Source organism: Colias croceus, chromosome 15, assembly GCF_905220415.1.
Source record: "Colias croceus chromosome 15, ilColCroc2.1".
NCBI classification, from domain to species: Eukaryota; Metazoa; Arthropoda; class Insecta; order Lepidoptera; family Pieridae; genus Colias; species Colias croceus.
The window spans coordinates 9434139-9452494 of NC_059551.1; the positions used below are offsets into that span (position 1 = coordinate 9434139).

The 18356-nt window shown below is 32.9% G+C and overlaps 1 protein-coding gene across 2 annotated transcripts in view; it reads right to left on the reverse strand.

The window, feature by feature from the left end:
- Window positions 1-18356, reverse strand: part of LOC123697812 — a 113676-nt gene that overhangs the window by 10201 nt on the left and 85119 nt on the right. For both annotated transcript variants that reach the window (XM_045644363.1, XM_045644362.1), the window contains exons 4-5: window positions 6973-7181; window positions 6325-6497 (exon numbers count right to left, since the gene is read on the reverse strand). In XM_045644363.1, coding sequence (XP_045500319.1) covers window positions 6325-6497; window positions 6973-7181 — 382 coding nt within the window. The remainder of the gene's footprint in view (window positions 1-6324; window positions 6498-6972; window positions 7182-18356) is intronic.

An 18356-nucleotide genomic window follows, 5' to 3' on the forward strand; every position in this document is an offset into this window, starting at 1 on the left:
TAAAGTTGCATGTCAATGGACAGCTACAAAGGGGTATAATATTTACGTTAATTAAAGACAGAGACAGATTAGGTAAGGTCAGCAAAAAAATGTATGATGAAAGTTTTGAGTTTTCCATTTTAGTTGCGTAATATTTCTTTATTACTAGAGTTACTATTAAAATGTTTTTGCTTGCATAATAGCAATTTTACATCTGAATGTTACGCTTTCATGGTTAAACCGTTGAAGCGATAATCATGAAATTTGGTAGTTATATAGTTGATATGTGCTACCTTTATATTTAAGTTGTGAAATTGCCTACAAAATATATATGGCCACTAATATACAACAAAAGCTACTTTCAATATAAGAAGAGTCCACTTCTCTCTCTTTGTACCGAGAAGTAGTAGCCTGTGCCCTATATGCTCATCCAAATTAATTTATAAATAAGAAGGATTTTTCTATTTAACACTAAACTATCTTGTTTTTCTTTTGTTACACTTTCCTACCTTTATCTAATTGTTGTTTACGTGCAAAGAAAAGCTCGCATGAGTTTCTAAACGCGGCTATCAAGGTAACAAAGAGCACAAAGGGGTTTGTTTGGTTTAGGCATACCTCTGTACCGTGATGTGGTGTTTGGGGTAAACTGATGGCTGGTGAAAATTTATAGGGAATGTTTTTTTGTCTAATGTTCCTATATGAAATATTACATTAATACAGCGGTTGTTGGAGTTACATAGAAGACTAGCACCTGCTCTGGCAAGCATAAAAGGCTTGTTAACATATTAAAAGTTAAATAAAATCATAGTGGCAAATATACGCCGGACCGTTGAAATTTTGAATCAGTAAACTAAAATTTCACACATAAAACCGCTATCGCTCATAAACATTCGCCTATTGCTTTCGCTGCTTAGTTATAAGTTAAATAATTTTCTAGCGCATTATAAGAGCCTCTACATAAAATCGCTACCGCTTATAACTTATACCATGTACAACATCGTTTTATTAACAGTCGACTCGACAAATATATTTTCCTTTACCACTTTATATGAAGTTTGAGTGGCTCTATATAAAATCGCTACCGCTTATAACTTATACCACACATAACAGCGTATCCACAGGGGATGTTGCGGGCACGCGTATCGCCTTCGCTTTAATAATGAAATTAGCCGATGGCTGAACACTTAACGATGTGACCGCTGGGAGCAAATGTTTGTTGTATTGCAATTAAACGCCTTTTATTTATGTTTTATGATTTAATTTTTTTATTGTTGAATTAATTTCGACATTGTAAGTACCTACTTTTGTAAACGCTGAATCCGCATTGGATAGATGTTTGATACTTTATGGTGTACTATTGGATACTATATTAACGGGTGATTAAATCTATTTGAAACTAGAGATAAATTGTAATTTGAATTTGCATGCGAGTGAAACCGCAGACTGAAACTAGTTAGGTTATAATTTTAGTTTGCTCTACAGGCTCAATTGATGATTAATAATGTTATTACGGCATTAATAATTTGTCTGCATTCATTAGGATAGCGGCTTTTCAATTTACCTATGACAAACATTTTAACCTGTGTTACCTACTATTTTTGAAGTAATAGAGCATAAAAAACTTAATATTAAACATAAGGGAGCTCAGTAACATTATTTCTAAACGTGCTTTATTTACACCACACAAACCGACCAAATCAACAAATAACTATTAGTATTTAATGAAAATCGACGGCAATTTGGTAGATAATGCAAGCGGCGCCGCGGGCACGAACTAGTGCAGATATTAATTGCGACCACAGCATTAGGGGTTGTCAGGTTATTACGGGGGTGATTTGTGGGGGTGTAATCAGCACTAACGTTAAATTGGGTTACATGTGCAATTTGAGTATTTTTTGAGAATTTAATTTGTGGGAAAGTTAGGGAAAATTATAATAGTAGTACTGTTTTGTGTGAGTAAATAATAAATATCTTCTATGTATCGTCACGTTTTAAAGTGATGACGAGTGACGACGGAATAAGAATATTGTCTGTATAAAACGTTTTTTATAATTTTTAACGGATTACAATGGCATGATAAACGTATGTTTTAATTCTTATAGACATCTCGTACCTCATTAAATGCCTGGTTGGTTTATGATACGATTTGAGATGTATAAATAGGCAAGGCCGAGACAAAAGCCTGGCTTAAAAAACGACTTACATCATAATATTATACAGTAATAAGGAGACACTGAATACATATGAGCTATTTTTTCTAAGTGCCAATTAATTTAATTTTTTACCGCACTATACATATATGCACAGCTTTAATTTATTGATCATCATAAAAAATATTAAAAAGCCCAATAGATACATAATTGCCCGTATATTTTGCCGAAAGACTTTATCTACGAGTTGGCAAATTAATTCAGACACGCGCCAAATAAATTACAAAAATATTAATCAAAATAACAATTTTTTATCAGCCCATGATTGACATGTTCGTTAAATTTTAATATCGATAACCGTTTCATAAAAACTGTTCTGTTATGATCGAGGAGGCGACGGCTGAAATCTCTTTTTAATTAAAATACAGGCAGGTATTTCTTGCTTCTAATAAAATCCCCTAAGATTAGAAAAAAAATTATAAGAAGATAAATTGTTTAAAAGTGTTTAAAAGATGTAAGAAATAAAAATTTTTGAAAAGTATTTTAAAGATACTAATATCGTAGAAGAGTAATGTTTGAAAGTTTGCTTTTCTCTGTTCGTTAGTTTGTAAATATTTTAACTCTTAAACTAAAGTCTTGAACTGCCAATTATGAATTTTCTTTTACAGCTACATTGTATGATGTATCTGAGTGACGTAGGTATCATTTTAATTAATATTTTATTATATTAGCTGCGTGATATCAACATCACATACTCATCATACGGAACTCCATAACAATGAACAGACAACTATCGAGAGAGAACTAAGTCCAAACGTGACCTAATTTTATATCATGCTCCACTTCCAAACTCAAGATTTCATGTTAATTTCATAAAATATTCAACGTATACGCACTGAGTGCGATGGGAACATAAATTGATATTTATACCCATCCAGGGACACATGTCCCACGTCTTTACTTCTTATTTGGAATATTTTAGGAGTTATGTAAAATTCCTTTTCATATCCTATTCTTTGTCTGAATAAGTTCGGTACGGAATGTGCGTTTCTAAGGACAATATGAATATTGTATACATACGTCGTATATTTTTGATGAAAGGGACGCTGTCAATACTAAGATTTAGATAGAAGTCCATAGTCCATGCTAAAGGAAGCCCCGACTTCTACCTTCAATCGTATTTCACTATTTTGTAGCAACAGATTTATATGACACGAATTGCCTAACAAATCAATAAATACTTTGAAACGAAAGTGCTTTTATGTATGTTTACAATGCCTTGAATTACATCTCTACATCACTACATATCACTAACGATAATAAAAACTTAATAAATTTTCCAAACCGTAACTCTATAATATTATTGTCTATGTCTACCTACTAAGTATCACATAACATAGGAATTTCCCAGTCACCTCTCGCACTGCAATGTCAAGGGGCCCATTATGATATTGCCGTAACAGCCAACGTCAGAGGGCGCGACTAGCAAATATTTGCAAGCATGATTTATGCGACCCTTGGCTTGTCATTTTTAACATTGAATAGATGGAAGACCAGGCTATGAATAATGGCTGACAGTTTTAGTATAAGCCAATAGTGTTCTGGATTGATTTAATAGGTAGTAAAAAGTTGTACTTAGTCGTTTGAAAGGGGACAATTTTTTATTTTACAGAAAATCTTACGCTACCTATTATGTTTATTCGCTATTAATACGGTCAGTATATAATACTGATAATAATTGAATTCAAGAAATAAATAGTTTACAAATGATTTATAGCTAGGCAAAAGCAAACGCAAGAGCACAAAATTTAGTTAATAAACTATTAAAAGCCTACAAAAATGCAACATCCCGAACACGTAAGAAAAATGAAACAATTCTAAACAAAACATACTTTCTCATAATCAAAATTAATAACAATACCAAACCACCAATCACTCCCCATTGTACCTATAACTTGGTACCACCATTAAGAAATTGCGTGTTTGACGTGTGACATCACGTGAGGGCACGTCTCACAAATATTTGGCCATGGTTAGGACGGTCCTTGGCAATGACTAACAAATATCGAGTACGGGTTTCCGTTTGTGTGAACAAATAAAGGATTTTTTATGGAAAATATTAATAACTACAGCCTGTGATTTAGTTTAAATGGAAATAACTGTAATCATGAATTGATAAAATAAGTACTAAATATATAAAGTGATGATTGCCATATATTATGACAGTTAAAATCACGGTAGAGGTTTTAAAGATTAGCGCATTCAAACTTATAGACATACCTAAAAAAATCCTAGTCAATAAAGACAACAGTTTTTACATAGCTTTTCATTTAAGCCATGGGTTGAATTCTGTTGAAAAAGGACGAATGCCCTCAATTATTCGTAACAGAGTTTTATAACAGAGATAACATCAATGCTATTCTACACTTATTAATAAAACATAGATCTACACATTCATTTCATAGTGATTGACACTGTTACGATTTAGGAGACAACTACAAAATGATGTTCATAAAGATCGTAATCGCTCTTATCTCAAGCAATATTGTGAATGCTTTCATAAATTCGTATCAGGGAATAATATTCCTACTTATATTATAAATACGAAAGTATGTTTGTTTGTCTTTCTTTCATGCCAAAACGGCAATGTTATGAAATGATTTTTGTGTCTGGAAATAGTTAGAATTTTAGATAGGCTACTTTTTACCGATGTGGAATATCTCAGTGCTATGGGATTTCCCTTAAATACGCGGGCGAAGCAGCGGGCTGTAAGCTAGTCAGATAAAACATAATTTTCATTCGAGATATAAGGAACTCGCTCCAGGCGATCCAACCCCAAACATTTCACCATAAAAGTATTTGAATTATCTCCGAAGTTTTGTTTGGAGAACCCTAAATCTACGTTAATTTCTTTGTTTGCTTTAACTTGGAGTGTTTTAAAGTTTTCAAATGTAATAAATGCGTTTCATATTGTTGTGGATGTTTTAGCTAATTAATAGTATCCTTCCTACTTATAAGTTATATTATAAATGCGAAAGTTTGTGAGGATGTGTGTGTGTTTGTGTATGTGTTTGTTACTCTTTCACGCAAATACTACTGAACCGATTACAATGAAATTTAGCACACATATAGATGGTAACTTAGATTAACACATAGGATAGGTTTCATCCCGGAAATCCCACGGGAACGGGAACACTATGCAGGTTTTTCTTTCAAAAGGCGGGCGAAGCCGCGGGCGGAGAGCTAGTAATTTAAAATTGTACAGATTTAATATAGCGTTTCTTATGCGATTCTTTTAACGTTTTCGTTAAAGTTACAAGTAAAAATATATTTATTATTTAATGTTATTTTTTATCAACTAAATGAAAAAAAATACTATTTTTACTTTCCCGATTTCTACATCCAAAAAGCTAATCATTCCTAGTGGCTCAAGCATATCTCAAGTCACACTATTACATTCATATCTATAATTCCTCACAGTGAAAGCTAAACCCGAAGGCCGAAACAAAAGACCGTCCACTTGCCGTCCACTCCCAAATCCTGAGGCCTGTCATTTAAATATCGGCTAAATAGGTCAAACAGACAAATGGGAGAAATGAAAAATTGATGCGGCGTCGATCTGAAGATTAGACGCTTTTGTCGAGGTTTAATGCGATAAAGACGGCATTTCATTTCCTTTTAAATGGAATGATAATCATGATTGTTTTGGATTTCTAAAGGACTTATTGATTTTTGTGGGATATTGGAAAATGACTTAATTTTCTATTGACTGTAATTTAAGGTGGCGAAATATATTTTTTTACAAATGTACGTTCGTGAAGTTTACTGGATCATCTATCGAACATTATAGTTTATACACAATTATTTCAACAACTAAACGTCCCGAAGCACTAATATGTCCGCGGCCTGAACTGTGTGCCACGGGCTGCACGTGCATAGTGCAAGTTTCGGGCTTTACGTGCCAAGCGCAAGCGACGAGCTGCACGACGCAAGTGGCGGGCTGCACGTGCCAAGCGCAAGTTTCGGGCTACACGTGCCAAGCGCAAGCGACGAGCTGCACGACGCAAGTGGCGGGCTGCACGTGCCAAGCGCAAGTTTCAGGCTACACGTGCCAAGCGCAAGTGACGAGCTGCAAGTCGTGGGCTGCATGTATACAGCGCAAATTGCATTGGACTTGAGGCAGTTAAACACGTACCTCAACAACTTGACGTCCCACAGCGCCAGCACCTCCGGGGGCCTACACGCGCACAGCGCGAGGCGCGGGCCGCACGCGTGCAAGCGCACCGGCCCGGGCTTCGCCCCCGAGGCGCTTGGGGCAGATATCAGCACAGCTGCGAACTCCTTGCTGCTGCCGAGGTTGTGTTGCACCTGTGATATATAAATTATATTATATTAGTTTATCACAAATATTTATATTGCGACTAAATCGTACCCCACTATAATTTTCATAATGTTTAAACATTTTTGTTCAGTAGTGCAGTCGTTTTGCGTTCATAAATATAATACTAGATATTTAAAACATTTCGGATCAGGCAGGAGCCCTCTGATATAATCATTTCAAATCACATCGTAATGACATATTGCTAATCTTTAAAACTACGCAACGGATTTTGATGCGATTTTTTTAAATAGATAGAGTGATTCAAGAGGATGGTTTTAGTACCTATATAATTTATTAGGTTTTAGACAAAGCAGACAAAGCCGCGGGCAGTAAGCTAGTAGGAAATAATAAATAAAAACATTTACCACTAAATACAAATAAATGCATTATAAATCAATCCACTATAATCATTTAAAAATACCACAAACTCAAAATTAAAAACAAAATTAAAAACAATCATACCTTAACCCTCCACTGTATCAAGATCTCCCTCGTATCGAACGCGAGCACAGGCACCACGTCTTCACACAAAATGGCGAGCGTGTTCGACTCCTTGTCCAACGTGAAACCGGACTCAAAGCCCAGGTATTGTTGTAGGGAAAGCGAGGCTTTGGTTTGCCCGTTCTTTTGCCGCTCTTTCAAGTCTTTGTATAGCTGCAGGTGGACGCAATCTGAAAGAATAAAAAGGAAAAATATTAAGAAAGATGAGCTAAAAATATAGAACACAAAGTATGATAGGATAATTAATAAATGCGTTAAATTGTTAATTGTAAACTGCATTCTAATCACAATTAAAAAATACTAGAATAATTTTTTGTAGGTTTTGAAGACGACAACTTTTGGCGCTAACACCAATGCTAACACTGCCATGGTTTTTTTTTCTTATACAATTTTCACATCTAGGTTACCAGCTATTAAAACGAAATAACGATAAATTATATCTTATAAATTAAAATGTAGATTTTATTGAAAAAATAATAAACATCTATAGAAAAACAAAAGACAACACAATTTACATTTTATTACAACAGATGGCAACGAAAATATCAAGAAATATGACAACAACAATTATCTACTATTATATCATTAGCGGATAAAGATAAGAACGGCTGAATTAATATAATAATAAATTATTTAGCTTCGTAACGTCTCAAAAGAGCTTACAACCTGATACGTTCTTAATGAGGCGTTCATAATGATCGTCTTCCTTTGTCTATGCTATTTGATTCTTTATTGTCTATGGAAAAATTTGAATTAAGAACGTCTAGACTTATTGAATTGCAAATGTTTCTAGAAATAATGATTGTTAGATTCGTTGTATCTATTTCCATTTATTTGTTTTGTGTTTAAAACGCAGGGTAAATTCAAAAACCTTTCCCATGTTATAAAATTATAAGTATTTTAATTGATACAGCGGACAGTAAAAGGAAATGTATGTCATTAATTCAATTATGATATCTTTGAAATAAAAGTCCAAAAGAAACAACTATATAATATAGCAAAAATATCAGAAACTTCCTCCACTATACCACAGCAATTACTGTGGCAATTACGAATCAAACGACTGAAAAAGTATTCCGTTTCACGTACTAAATAGTTCCATAAATTGTAGGACAAAGACAATCACAAAGCCCATACGAATTACATTCGAATCTCAAATTCGCTGATTAGATCCGAACAGCCGAGTCACGTCGCGCCAATTAGAAAACGGTTCCGAATTAATTTGAAAATGGAACACTCGATTTTGATGTAGTGGATGTCATACGTCCCTTGTCCGTGTTTCCATGCTATAATGACTTTTAACACTACATAGGTATAGTTCAAATTGCTATGCATTCCACTTTCGTGTCAGAAATAATAGATCTTGATGTCGCCTGACTTGCTGCAGTCTCTTCTGAATTCTATGCGCTAGTAACAAGGTTGCATTTTCAGGGTGTTTTATGCATGTAATTAGAAGGCGTTCGACAGATACCACATTTTTAATAACATAATTTGTAACAGATAATAAATTACATAATTGTAATTTAATGCGGTACATGGTTTCTGGCTGCGTGCCCGCTTTTTATACGAGCATGTTAAAAATTTTGTTATTAAATTTTAGTGTGTGGTTTTACGTCGTGACTAAAAGGGGTTTGGTAATTTGAAGGGGTTCCCCACATTAATTGCCTACTCATTTTAAATGTGATCAATTCGTTTAGACGTTGTTTAGGTTTTCAGATGATATGTAACGGTAACAAAACTTTTTTGTGTTTAAGAAAATGCGTATATAAAGTGATTTTTAGTTTATATAATGGAGTGATAAATATCAAATTGCGATATATCTTGGTGATCTGGGTCGTAGGTTGTTACAGATGTTATCAGAAATCCGATGACAGTGATATTTGTAGCAAATAACGTCCTTTCACGGAAAACACATCGTTTGTTTAATAATACGGTAAAAATTCCTACTAAATATACCTACTTATGTAATAACGAATACAACATTAACAGTCCAACAGGACAAACGATTTGTTAGAAATTATATATATTTATTTGTTTTAATTATAATTTGAAAACTTAATTCCTATTAAAATCATTAATAATATAATATAATTACTGTAGCCACTAATATTATAAATACGAAAGTAACTCTGTTTTAATATTTACTAGGTACGTTTGTAAACTCTATAACCGATTTTGATGATATTTTACACAGAGATAGCCTTTGTAAAACAGGGGATGAAAAATTTATGTTCAAGGGGCGATAACGTCAAATTCACGCGTAAAGCCGCGGGCGCAATGCTAGCAAAAATAAGATGACAAGTGATAACTGCGTTAAAAAACAACCGACTTCAAACTTGCACTTGCAAAATTTACAAATACCTACAGACAAAAATGCTCATAAAATAAAAACTACTGGGCCTATCCGAATAAAATTTTTATGGGACCAATTCGACATTATCCCGCATCGAACAAAAAAAGAATCACGTAAATCGGTTCAGAAACCTCGGAGTAATCGGTGTACATACATAAAAAAAAAAAAAAAACAATATACCGGCCGAATTGATAACCTCCTCCTTTTTTTGAAGTCGGTTAAAAACACTAAGAAAAGTAAGTACATATATCTTGTATGTCTGTTCTCGTTACGTGATATTTGAATGTAGGCCGTAGGTTAGATGCCATCAGAATGCCAATGAAAATATGAGTCTAATATAACTCAATGTAGTTCAACATATTTTATCTAACTGAGAATTTTCATTATTGTCTCATAACATTAATTTATAAGGAGATAGTTTATGAAATCTTTGGACAACTTTATTAGGCAGCTGTTTAGGTTATTTTAGAATAAAACAATGGACAGTTTACTGATGAACCAGTTTCCAAATTGTTTGCGATTAGATTATTACTTATTAGATAATTTTAGCATTAATATAATTTAATATTCTTTTCAGTTTATTAATTTTTGATTACAGGCGACTCGCTACATAAAATATTATTACTTGACACAAGTTTGACACAATCTTTATGAAGATTTCGTCACTTTTACTGAGAATATTCCAAAGATTGACTCAATTCAGTAATAAATTATTGAATCAATCTTTTCGCAAATTGAGCTCCAAAATCAGACGCTTTATAGATGAGTCTATGTCAACTTCCTATACGTCCTGCCTATAGGTAACATACTAAACTGTAAACACTACACAATACATCACAATAAACACAGTTATCTAGAAGGGAAGATCGTATGTAGGACAAATAGAAACTGAATAAGTAATATTATATTAGTCCATGTTGACTGAATACAGTATGAGATGTTGATGAATATGGATATTATGTTGTTCATTAATATGTCGGCCATTTTGAGCGTTTATTTCATTGCTACGGAGCTTTAAGTAGGTACTATTACGCTTTGTGGTTGGTTTGACAAATATTAATAGTTATGCCAAAGATACGTGGATAGTTTAAAATTTGTTGAAGATGGATCGGTTTTTGACTTGTAAAAAAATGATTTTAAGTAGGTATTATTTTGCCCTGTTGATTCCGAAAAACAATATCAAGAGCTTCAAGATGAATATTCGAGTGAAATTTTTGGTAGCATTAAAAAAATTAGGCGCCTATTTTGACAGCTGTCATGTGATGTCATAACGTCAAGAAGTTACAAAATAAAAGCACAGATAAAACATTCCTATTTCCTATCGGAAATAAATCAAAATTTATCAAAGCAATCGTAAAAACGTCGTACGTGTGAATACTGCAAATCATTATTACATAATTCACCTTGGAAAATCTAAAATGTATGTAAATACCTGAAAACTGAAAGCTACGTGACGTGCCGTGACGTGGGAATCACGTGCGGTGTGACGACACGACACGAATTTATTGGGGTTTTTCACGTTTTTGGTACTTGCTGGGAATTTTTTGTTGGAAATAGGCGGGAGTGATTGGTTCTCAATAAACGTTTTTATTTCAAGTAGGTTTTATTGTAATTGAAAATTCAAGAATTATTTAAAATTACCTTTAATAACAATGAATCAATCAATTGATTACATATAACGAATGATTATTTATTTCTATAATTATTTGATATCTATAATTCAATTATTTTCTTCTTTCTTTACTTCCATAGGTATACGATATACGTATCAGTTTTGTTGAGCCTCATTCATGTTGAGTAACAAACATGCAAACTCTCACATAAGTAACCAAAGAAGAATATTCCTCTACATTCTAAAGTTCCATCCAACTTTACACTAGAAACCGTGAAACTAAAAAAGGACAATTTCACTTGAATAGAAATAAATAACGCAAACATTTGAAACCGGCGCCATCTTTAAGCTTTGTTGTAACAGTTCGTTGCGAACGAAAAACTAAGTGTATGTGAATAAAGTATGACCCGGCCTTTTCAAGTTGGGGCCATGAAACTAACGTGAGGATGTTTTAAAATCGCTTTTTTTCTTAAAAAATACAATATTCTGCATTTATCACTAATCTTACTGAAATGTGAATTAGAATAACCGATCGCTTTATTAATTTGTTCAAGAAGATAAAAAAAAAACGTGAATTCATTTTGTTTATTTCATTTTATTTATAAATTATTGTAGATCTTAGCTTATTGGTACGTTGTGGTGTCTTATTTGTAAATTAAACGTCTCACACAATAGTCGCTTTTGAAATAAGTTTACGCAACGTCGGGAAAATAATATAATGAATAAATCGCGTTTAAAATCCATTTTTAGGACTTTAATTTCTAAAAGTTTACGCATTTAAAGTTTACAAGGTTAAATGATATGTTAAATCGTATTTTTTTTAGCCCACTACAGAATCATAACACCGTAGAGTCGTTATCGTTCAAGCGTCCCCGGCGGCTCCATGCCACTTTGTTCTTAGGCACTAACTAAATAATTCCGACTTTAGACGAGTTGCGTTGAAATATTTATATTTCGGCACAAAGGAATAAACAGTTTCTGTTATGCTATAGTTTTTATAAAAGGTTTATTTAACGAGTTAGCTAGCGAGCGCTCGTGAATTTTTTCAGTGACTTTTTTACGCTATACAAGCCGAAGTTTTGCGAAAGAAAAATGTTATTTTTACCACTTATTGGCTATTTTATTAAAGAGTTTATTTCAAAACTAGCTTTCCGCCCGCGGCTTCGCCCGCGTTTTCAAAGAAAAACCCGCATAGTTCCCGTTCCCGTGGGATTTCAGGGATAAAACCTAGCCTATGTTACTCGTGGATAATGTAGCTTTCGAATGGTGAAAGAATTTTTCAAATCTGCCAAGTAGTTTCGGAGCCTATTCAATTCATACAAACAAACAAACAAACAAAAAATCAAACCTTTCCTCTTTATAATATTTGTATAGAAAAGGTCTATAAATAAAGTATTATTTGGAAGTATAAATAAAAAATGGCAACATTATTAATTCATGTAACTTCGTGTAGTGATACACGAAGTTCCATGTTTCATTTATATAAAAAACAACCTCCATTACTCTCTACCTACAATAAAAAGGCTTATAAAAGCCACATAACATTCAATTATAACAGAAAGAAAATAACATAACCCTTAATGACGTCATTCGCATAACGTATTCTGCCTCAAGCCTCGAAGGACCTTTCGGATATTAATATTACAATTACACAGCCATTATTATAGTAGCTCGAGCTTTTAATTAATTATGTTCAATAATTGAGGATTTACTGGATATAATTCAGTCACAGTTTTATTTGAGATTAAATTTTTGTAATTTAGCAATTAAGACTATGTTTCAAGAATTGTGTCATGAAGGTGAATTAATACATTTTTAATTTTAATAAATAATGTTTTGAAAACGTATATAGTACCTACCTATATAAGTAATACTTATTCAACAAGTTGAAATACGAATAATTCGTATAAGTAATATACGAATGTAAGGTAACTGACAAACAATATAATTAAACGTTAAACCTATTACCTAATCATTAAAAAGTTATACCAACTTCGCAAAGTAAATTTTAATAAAGAAACTTACTGAAGCGTTCTTAATAAGTTGGTAAGGTCAGGAAGGATTTGAGTAAATTTACGAGGACGTAAAATTCGCAGCCAGACTAATTTAGTGGTCCTATCAGAGTTCACACGGCCATATTGGTCTGGTAATTAAGATTTAGGTTGCATATGTTGAGGATAGTGAAACACTAAAAGTTAGGCTTACCTGGTTGTTTAATTTATTGGGGTTGTTAATATATTACGCAGGAAATCTGTATGTAGGTACATATACTATACCTAGGTAGGTATAATTATTAATTACATACTTGATAGAATTTAAAGCACCTTTATGACTATTTAGTTTCAATCAGATAACAGTACCTAGTACCTACATATAAGCATACTGTTTGCCTACTAGAAAATATTATCAAATACGAAATCTTATATCCCAGAATCGTCTCTATCTAATGTTTTATTTTTTACCAAAAAAGTGAAGTGTCTCCGTGTGGGGCATGTTTTTTAAAAACAGCTCAGGGCAACCATTGTACCAAAGCGGCGGCGGTCATAGAAATCTAAATAACAATGGCGGCGGTATATAGTATCTATAGTAAATAACAAATAAACTTCTACACAATTAAATTCGTTACAAATAGAGTAATTTCACATAATTCGCGATCACAAAGCGCGGCAATTTGGGAAGTCGTTACCTCAGAGACGCGGTGAAAAATAAGAAAAATTATCAGTAATGGCGGTCAATTTGGCGCGAATCGTGTCACGGACGGCGACTGCGTGACGGGAATACGTGACACACGTTACTTGTCACGTAATAATAGATTACGGTAAATGATAGTTGAGATCAGTTAAGTGTTGATACGTTTAAATTATGAACCTAGATTTGAGGTAAATATTTTCGCATGCACACGACACTACCTAGTTGTGCCGCGTGGTTTCACCTGCGTACAAAATCTTTTCACCTATGTCTATAGCTCATGTGTTATTCCGATGTATAACCTATATAACTGTACAGTTTTATCCAAATCTGTGGAGTAGTTTTTTCGTGAAAAATTAATAAAGATACATACATCGATCCTTGCGCATTTTTAATATAAATTTCAAATAAAAATACGCAATATGTACATCGCATATAAATTTGTATAGATAAAAGTACATATTTAACTCTGTTTATACAGCATACATTTACTTGCTATCTATGCCGTACAACTGTGTAAGCATTAAACAGCATTACCAATAAAGCGGCAAACAAAATCTATCACAAAGCGCTTTAATACATCGATAAATAATTCACAGCGAGCTATGAAACTTCGCTTTACGCTAACTCAATAAAAATTCGTTCAACGAAGAAAATATCGAACGAAACTGACACAAAACCATTGCTACAAGGTGTAGGGTGGTCAGCAATTTGTTGTTTGTGGGACACTGTGTCATAAATTGATTGGTTGATTTTTAACAGTCAAAATTATGTGTCAAAACAAATAATGATGTTGCTTAAGATGTAGTGCATAGTGAATATTGAAATAATGCAAAATCATTAATCATTGACCGTGTATAGGCTGATGATGATGATGATGATTTATCACTAAAATGCAGTCTCCTTTTCAAAGCTTTCCATAGTATGGAAAATGAGTTAAACAAATTAAAGATCAGTGTAAATAAATAATCAAACAATATCTCTCCTTTAAATTACTGTACTTGTAAAACTATATCTAAAACTAGAAGAACAATATTTCTATAAAAATATGCAAACGTTTTATCTTTTATAGAGTAAGATCCCAGAGCGATAAGACATAACTTATTTTCTTAAAGATGAAACTTTAAGTTCTCAGTAGTGTCTCATGTACTTTGTATACCTGCGTGTTTGTGAAGTTTGCCCAGTGACACCTGGGCAGGTACCAGGGGCCTTAGACAAACGTACGTAACGCCATGGAATAGAAACTGCTAACGCTAATTATTGACATAAGCTCATGACATTTTGGTAATGGTTCGATCACACTACCAACGACGCAGACGACCACGACCAAAGTTCCAATCTTGCCGAAATTTGTTCAAAATCAATATTAATATCTCCCGTCATTCTGGTACTCAGGAATAAAAAAAATCGAGGTCAATTAATAAAAAGAAATAGGGTTTTTTGCGATTTTCGCCGAGACGGTAAGTTTATCATACAATCACCTGAACCAAAATTGTATATAATCTAATTATCTATAAAAAAGGTTAAATACATTTTTTTCTAGGAGCCACCGTTTCTATGAAAAACCTGTTTGTTTATCCATTGATCTCAAATTTTTTTTTTTCCAAACACCAATACGACAGGAAATTCTTAAATTTCATTTTTAATTGTGTTTTGCACAATTTTATTTAATTGCGACTGGATGAAAATTTTGTTCGTGGTCGTCGTTGTCGTTGGTAGGGTGACCGAATCCTTATGCAAAACATCATACGCTTATGTCAATTTCTATCGATAGCGTATTCTATTCCTTGGCGTTTTGCCGTTTGACTAAGGCCCCTTGTGAGAAAGGTGACTAAAAATAAGAGTTACTTTACTTAAATTTAGATGGCTGATTTTTAGATATATTTTATAGAATATCATTCTCAAATGGTATCGCAAGTATCAGACACTTTTCATGGACCAAAACTTTTGTCAGACGCTTTAAAGCTCCACCAAAAATAAAATATAAACTTTACTTATTTTTTAATGTCTGATTTTTTAATATGTTATCAACATCACTATTACAAAATTATATTTAATCAGTCAGACAAATTGGAATGACCAAAAATCCACTAAATCGTTTTCGCTAGCAATTTAATTTATGTGAACTCCATGATGGATATGATCTTGGATATGATGAAAATAAAATGTCCCGTATTCTCGACTAAAAACTACAGCTATTCGCATTCATATATTTTGAAAAATAAAAATTATAATATAATTATTATAGTTAATATTAAACACGCAGGTATACAAAGTACATGAGACACTACTGAGAACTTAAAGTTTCATCTTTTAGAAAATAAGTTATGTCTTATCGCTCTGGGATCTTGGACTATTACCTCCAAGTCCCACAAACTCCCACGACATTGGTGATACGTAGAAAAAGCGGCAAAAATATGAAAACGGCGGGAGTTTTAACATTCTGTTCCTGACATGTTCACAAGGCGATCGTAGTCACACCCTAACATTGACTTTGCGACCCACATCCGTAGATATCGCAATTTTATCCAACGTGTAAACATTGATTGCTTTTGTCAACTTGCAATATTAGGTTGTAGGTTTTTTTAAGGAAAAGTTTGAAAGCGAAGGTTAATAACTTGCATAGGCAGCTTCGAATTAATTAAGATATTAGTTCGAAACTGTTTTTATGTATATTTTGTGTCGACCTGATATTCGTTTTTCTTCATTGAGTTGTTGAGATATTATGTAAGTTAAGATAGATCTTGAAGTGAGGATGTAATTTCATATTAAAGAAACAATGATTTTAACATTGATGCTTTTGTACATTCAAAGTACCATTCTGAATCTACACTAATATTATATAGAGGAAAACTTTGTTTGTTTGTTTGATTGTAATGAATAGGCTCATAAACTACTGGACCGATTTTGATGTTTGGCACAGACAATCTTTAGACCCTGAGAAAGAACATAGGCTACCCTTTATTGCGAAAAATGTACCACGGGCGAAGCCGGGACGGTAAAACAATTCCATCATCGTTTGTAAAGGTTTTTATACACAATCACAGCTCACGTTCATTTTAAACCATGAAGAATTCGTGGCCATTAAAAAAGTAAACAAGGCATGTTTTTAATTTGGTAAAACAGCGCGGGTAAAACGGAGAAATTAATTAAAGCTATAAAACTCTGGATATTAATCTACTACGTGTATAATGTATTTTGTGGCAATTTAGCAGGATGTTATTTTTTATACGTTTTGCAACGATCTCTTTGAAGATTAAAGTTATTTTTTAAGTTAATTTGAGGTTAGGTTTTTTGATTGTAATTGTTGTTTTTTTAAAGAAGGAAAGAATAATAAAAATAATCTCTTTTAAACGTCGCGGTCGTATGTTTTGTTTTCCTTACTTACGCCTTGAACTGCTACGCATGTTCATTTTTCCTAATTTTTAAACATATTTTTCGTCAAATGAGTAATCATACCCATACCGTGTATATAGGAAATTTACTTATTTATATATCAATATAAACAATTGACGAGTTTGTTTATTTAACAGCTCCAACCTCTAGAACTATCGGTTCAACAAATACGCAATATTGCGTCATATTTGTACGCAAGTTTCTAAGTTATTTCACTTAAAATTAACAAACTTGCTAGTTTTAGGGCTAGAATAGCTAAGTTCCGTACATCTACAACAAATAAGTTGAGATTAAACTTGAAGCAAACTTAACGGGAGATTAATATCTAAGGATTTAGCACAGTTGAGAAAATTTGGGATTCATAACTCTTCGTGATAATGTGAAGTTTGACGATTCGGTTTTTCGGACGACTTGAAAATTAATTTAATTGAAGTTAATTATAATCGTTAATGATATGAATCTATTCCTTGATTTAAAATGGTTAATTGAGCTTTAATCGAATTTAATTAACCATAGGGACAACCGAAACTAACATTGACAAATTACAAGATTAGTATTTTTAAAATTTGAAAAACGGTGTGCAAGTGTGTATGTGCGTTTGTTTGTAATTTGCAAAACAGATATACCTATTCATAGTCGAGCTAAAAAGTATTTTTATCCAGGTTATATAATTTGCATAAAAAGCTTTACAAAAACTCAGCCTCCAGATAAAATTGTGAAAATGAGGAACGTTTCCACTTTCCCAAGCTAATAAAAACTTTTAACATTCCAAAGTCCATTTCTATGCTAAGCCCGTGAGTTTCCGTGGAAATCGATTGCACCACGGAATTTCCGCAGATTTTCCCATTGTCCAAACTTGTAGACAAAGCGATTCGTATTGTTTGAAAAGGTTATGGTATTTGGTTTTTATTGCATGTGTTTTAGTGTGTGTTTATAACTTTAAATCTAGCATCTAACTTTGAGAATAATATTATTAATCTGATTTGTGATTTATTGTTTAGGTTTAAAAAATATCCTAGGCAGATTTTACCATTGTTTTAATGAGTCGTGTACCTAGTTGAAACTTTAATTCTATAATAAGCTGATATATGCCATAATGCTTTAATTATGATACCAGTCGAATCTGTTATTAATGGGTAATTTTTTATATGGAATACATACAAAATACAATATTATAAGGTGATGCAGCATAAATGAAACTGTAGTATACCTCGATGAATCGTAACAAATAAAATGGCATATAAATATTTATTGTCATATTCGATTCGATCCACCACTGACACTATTCACACGCAG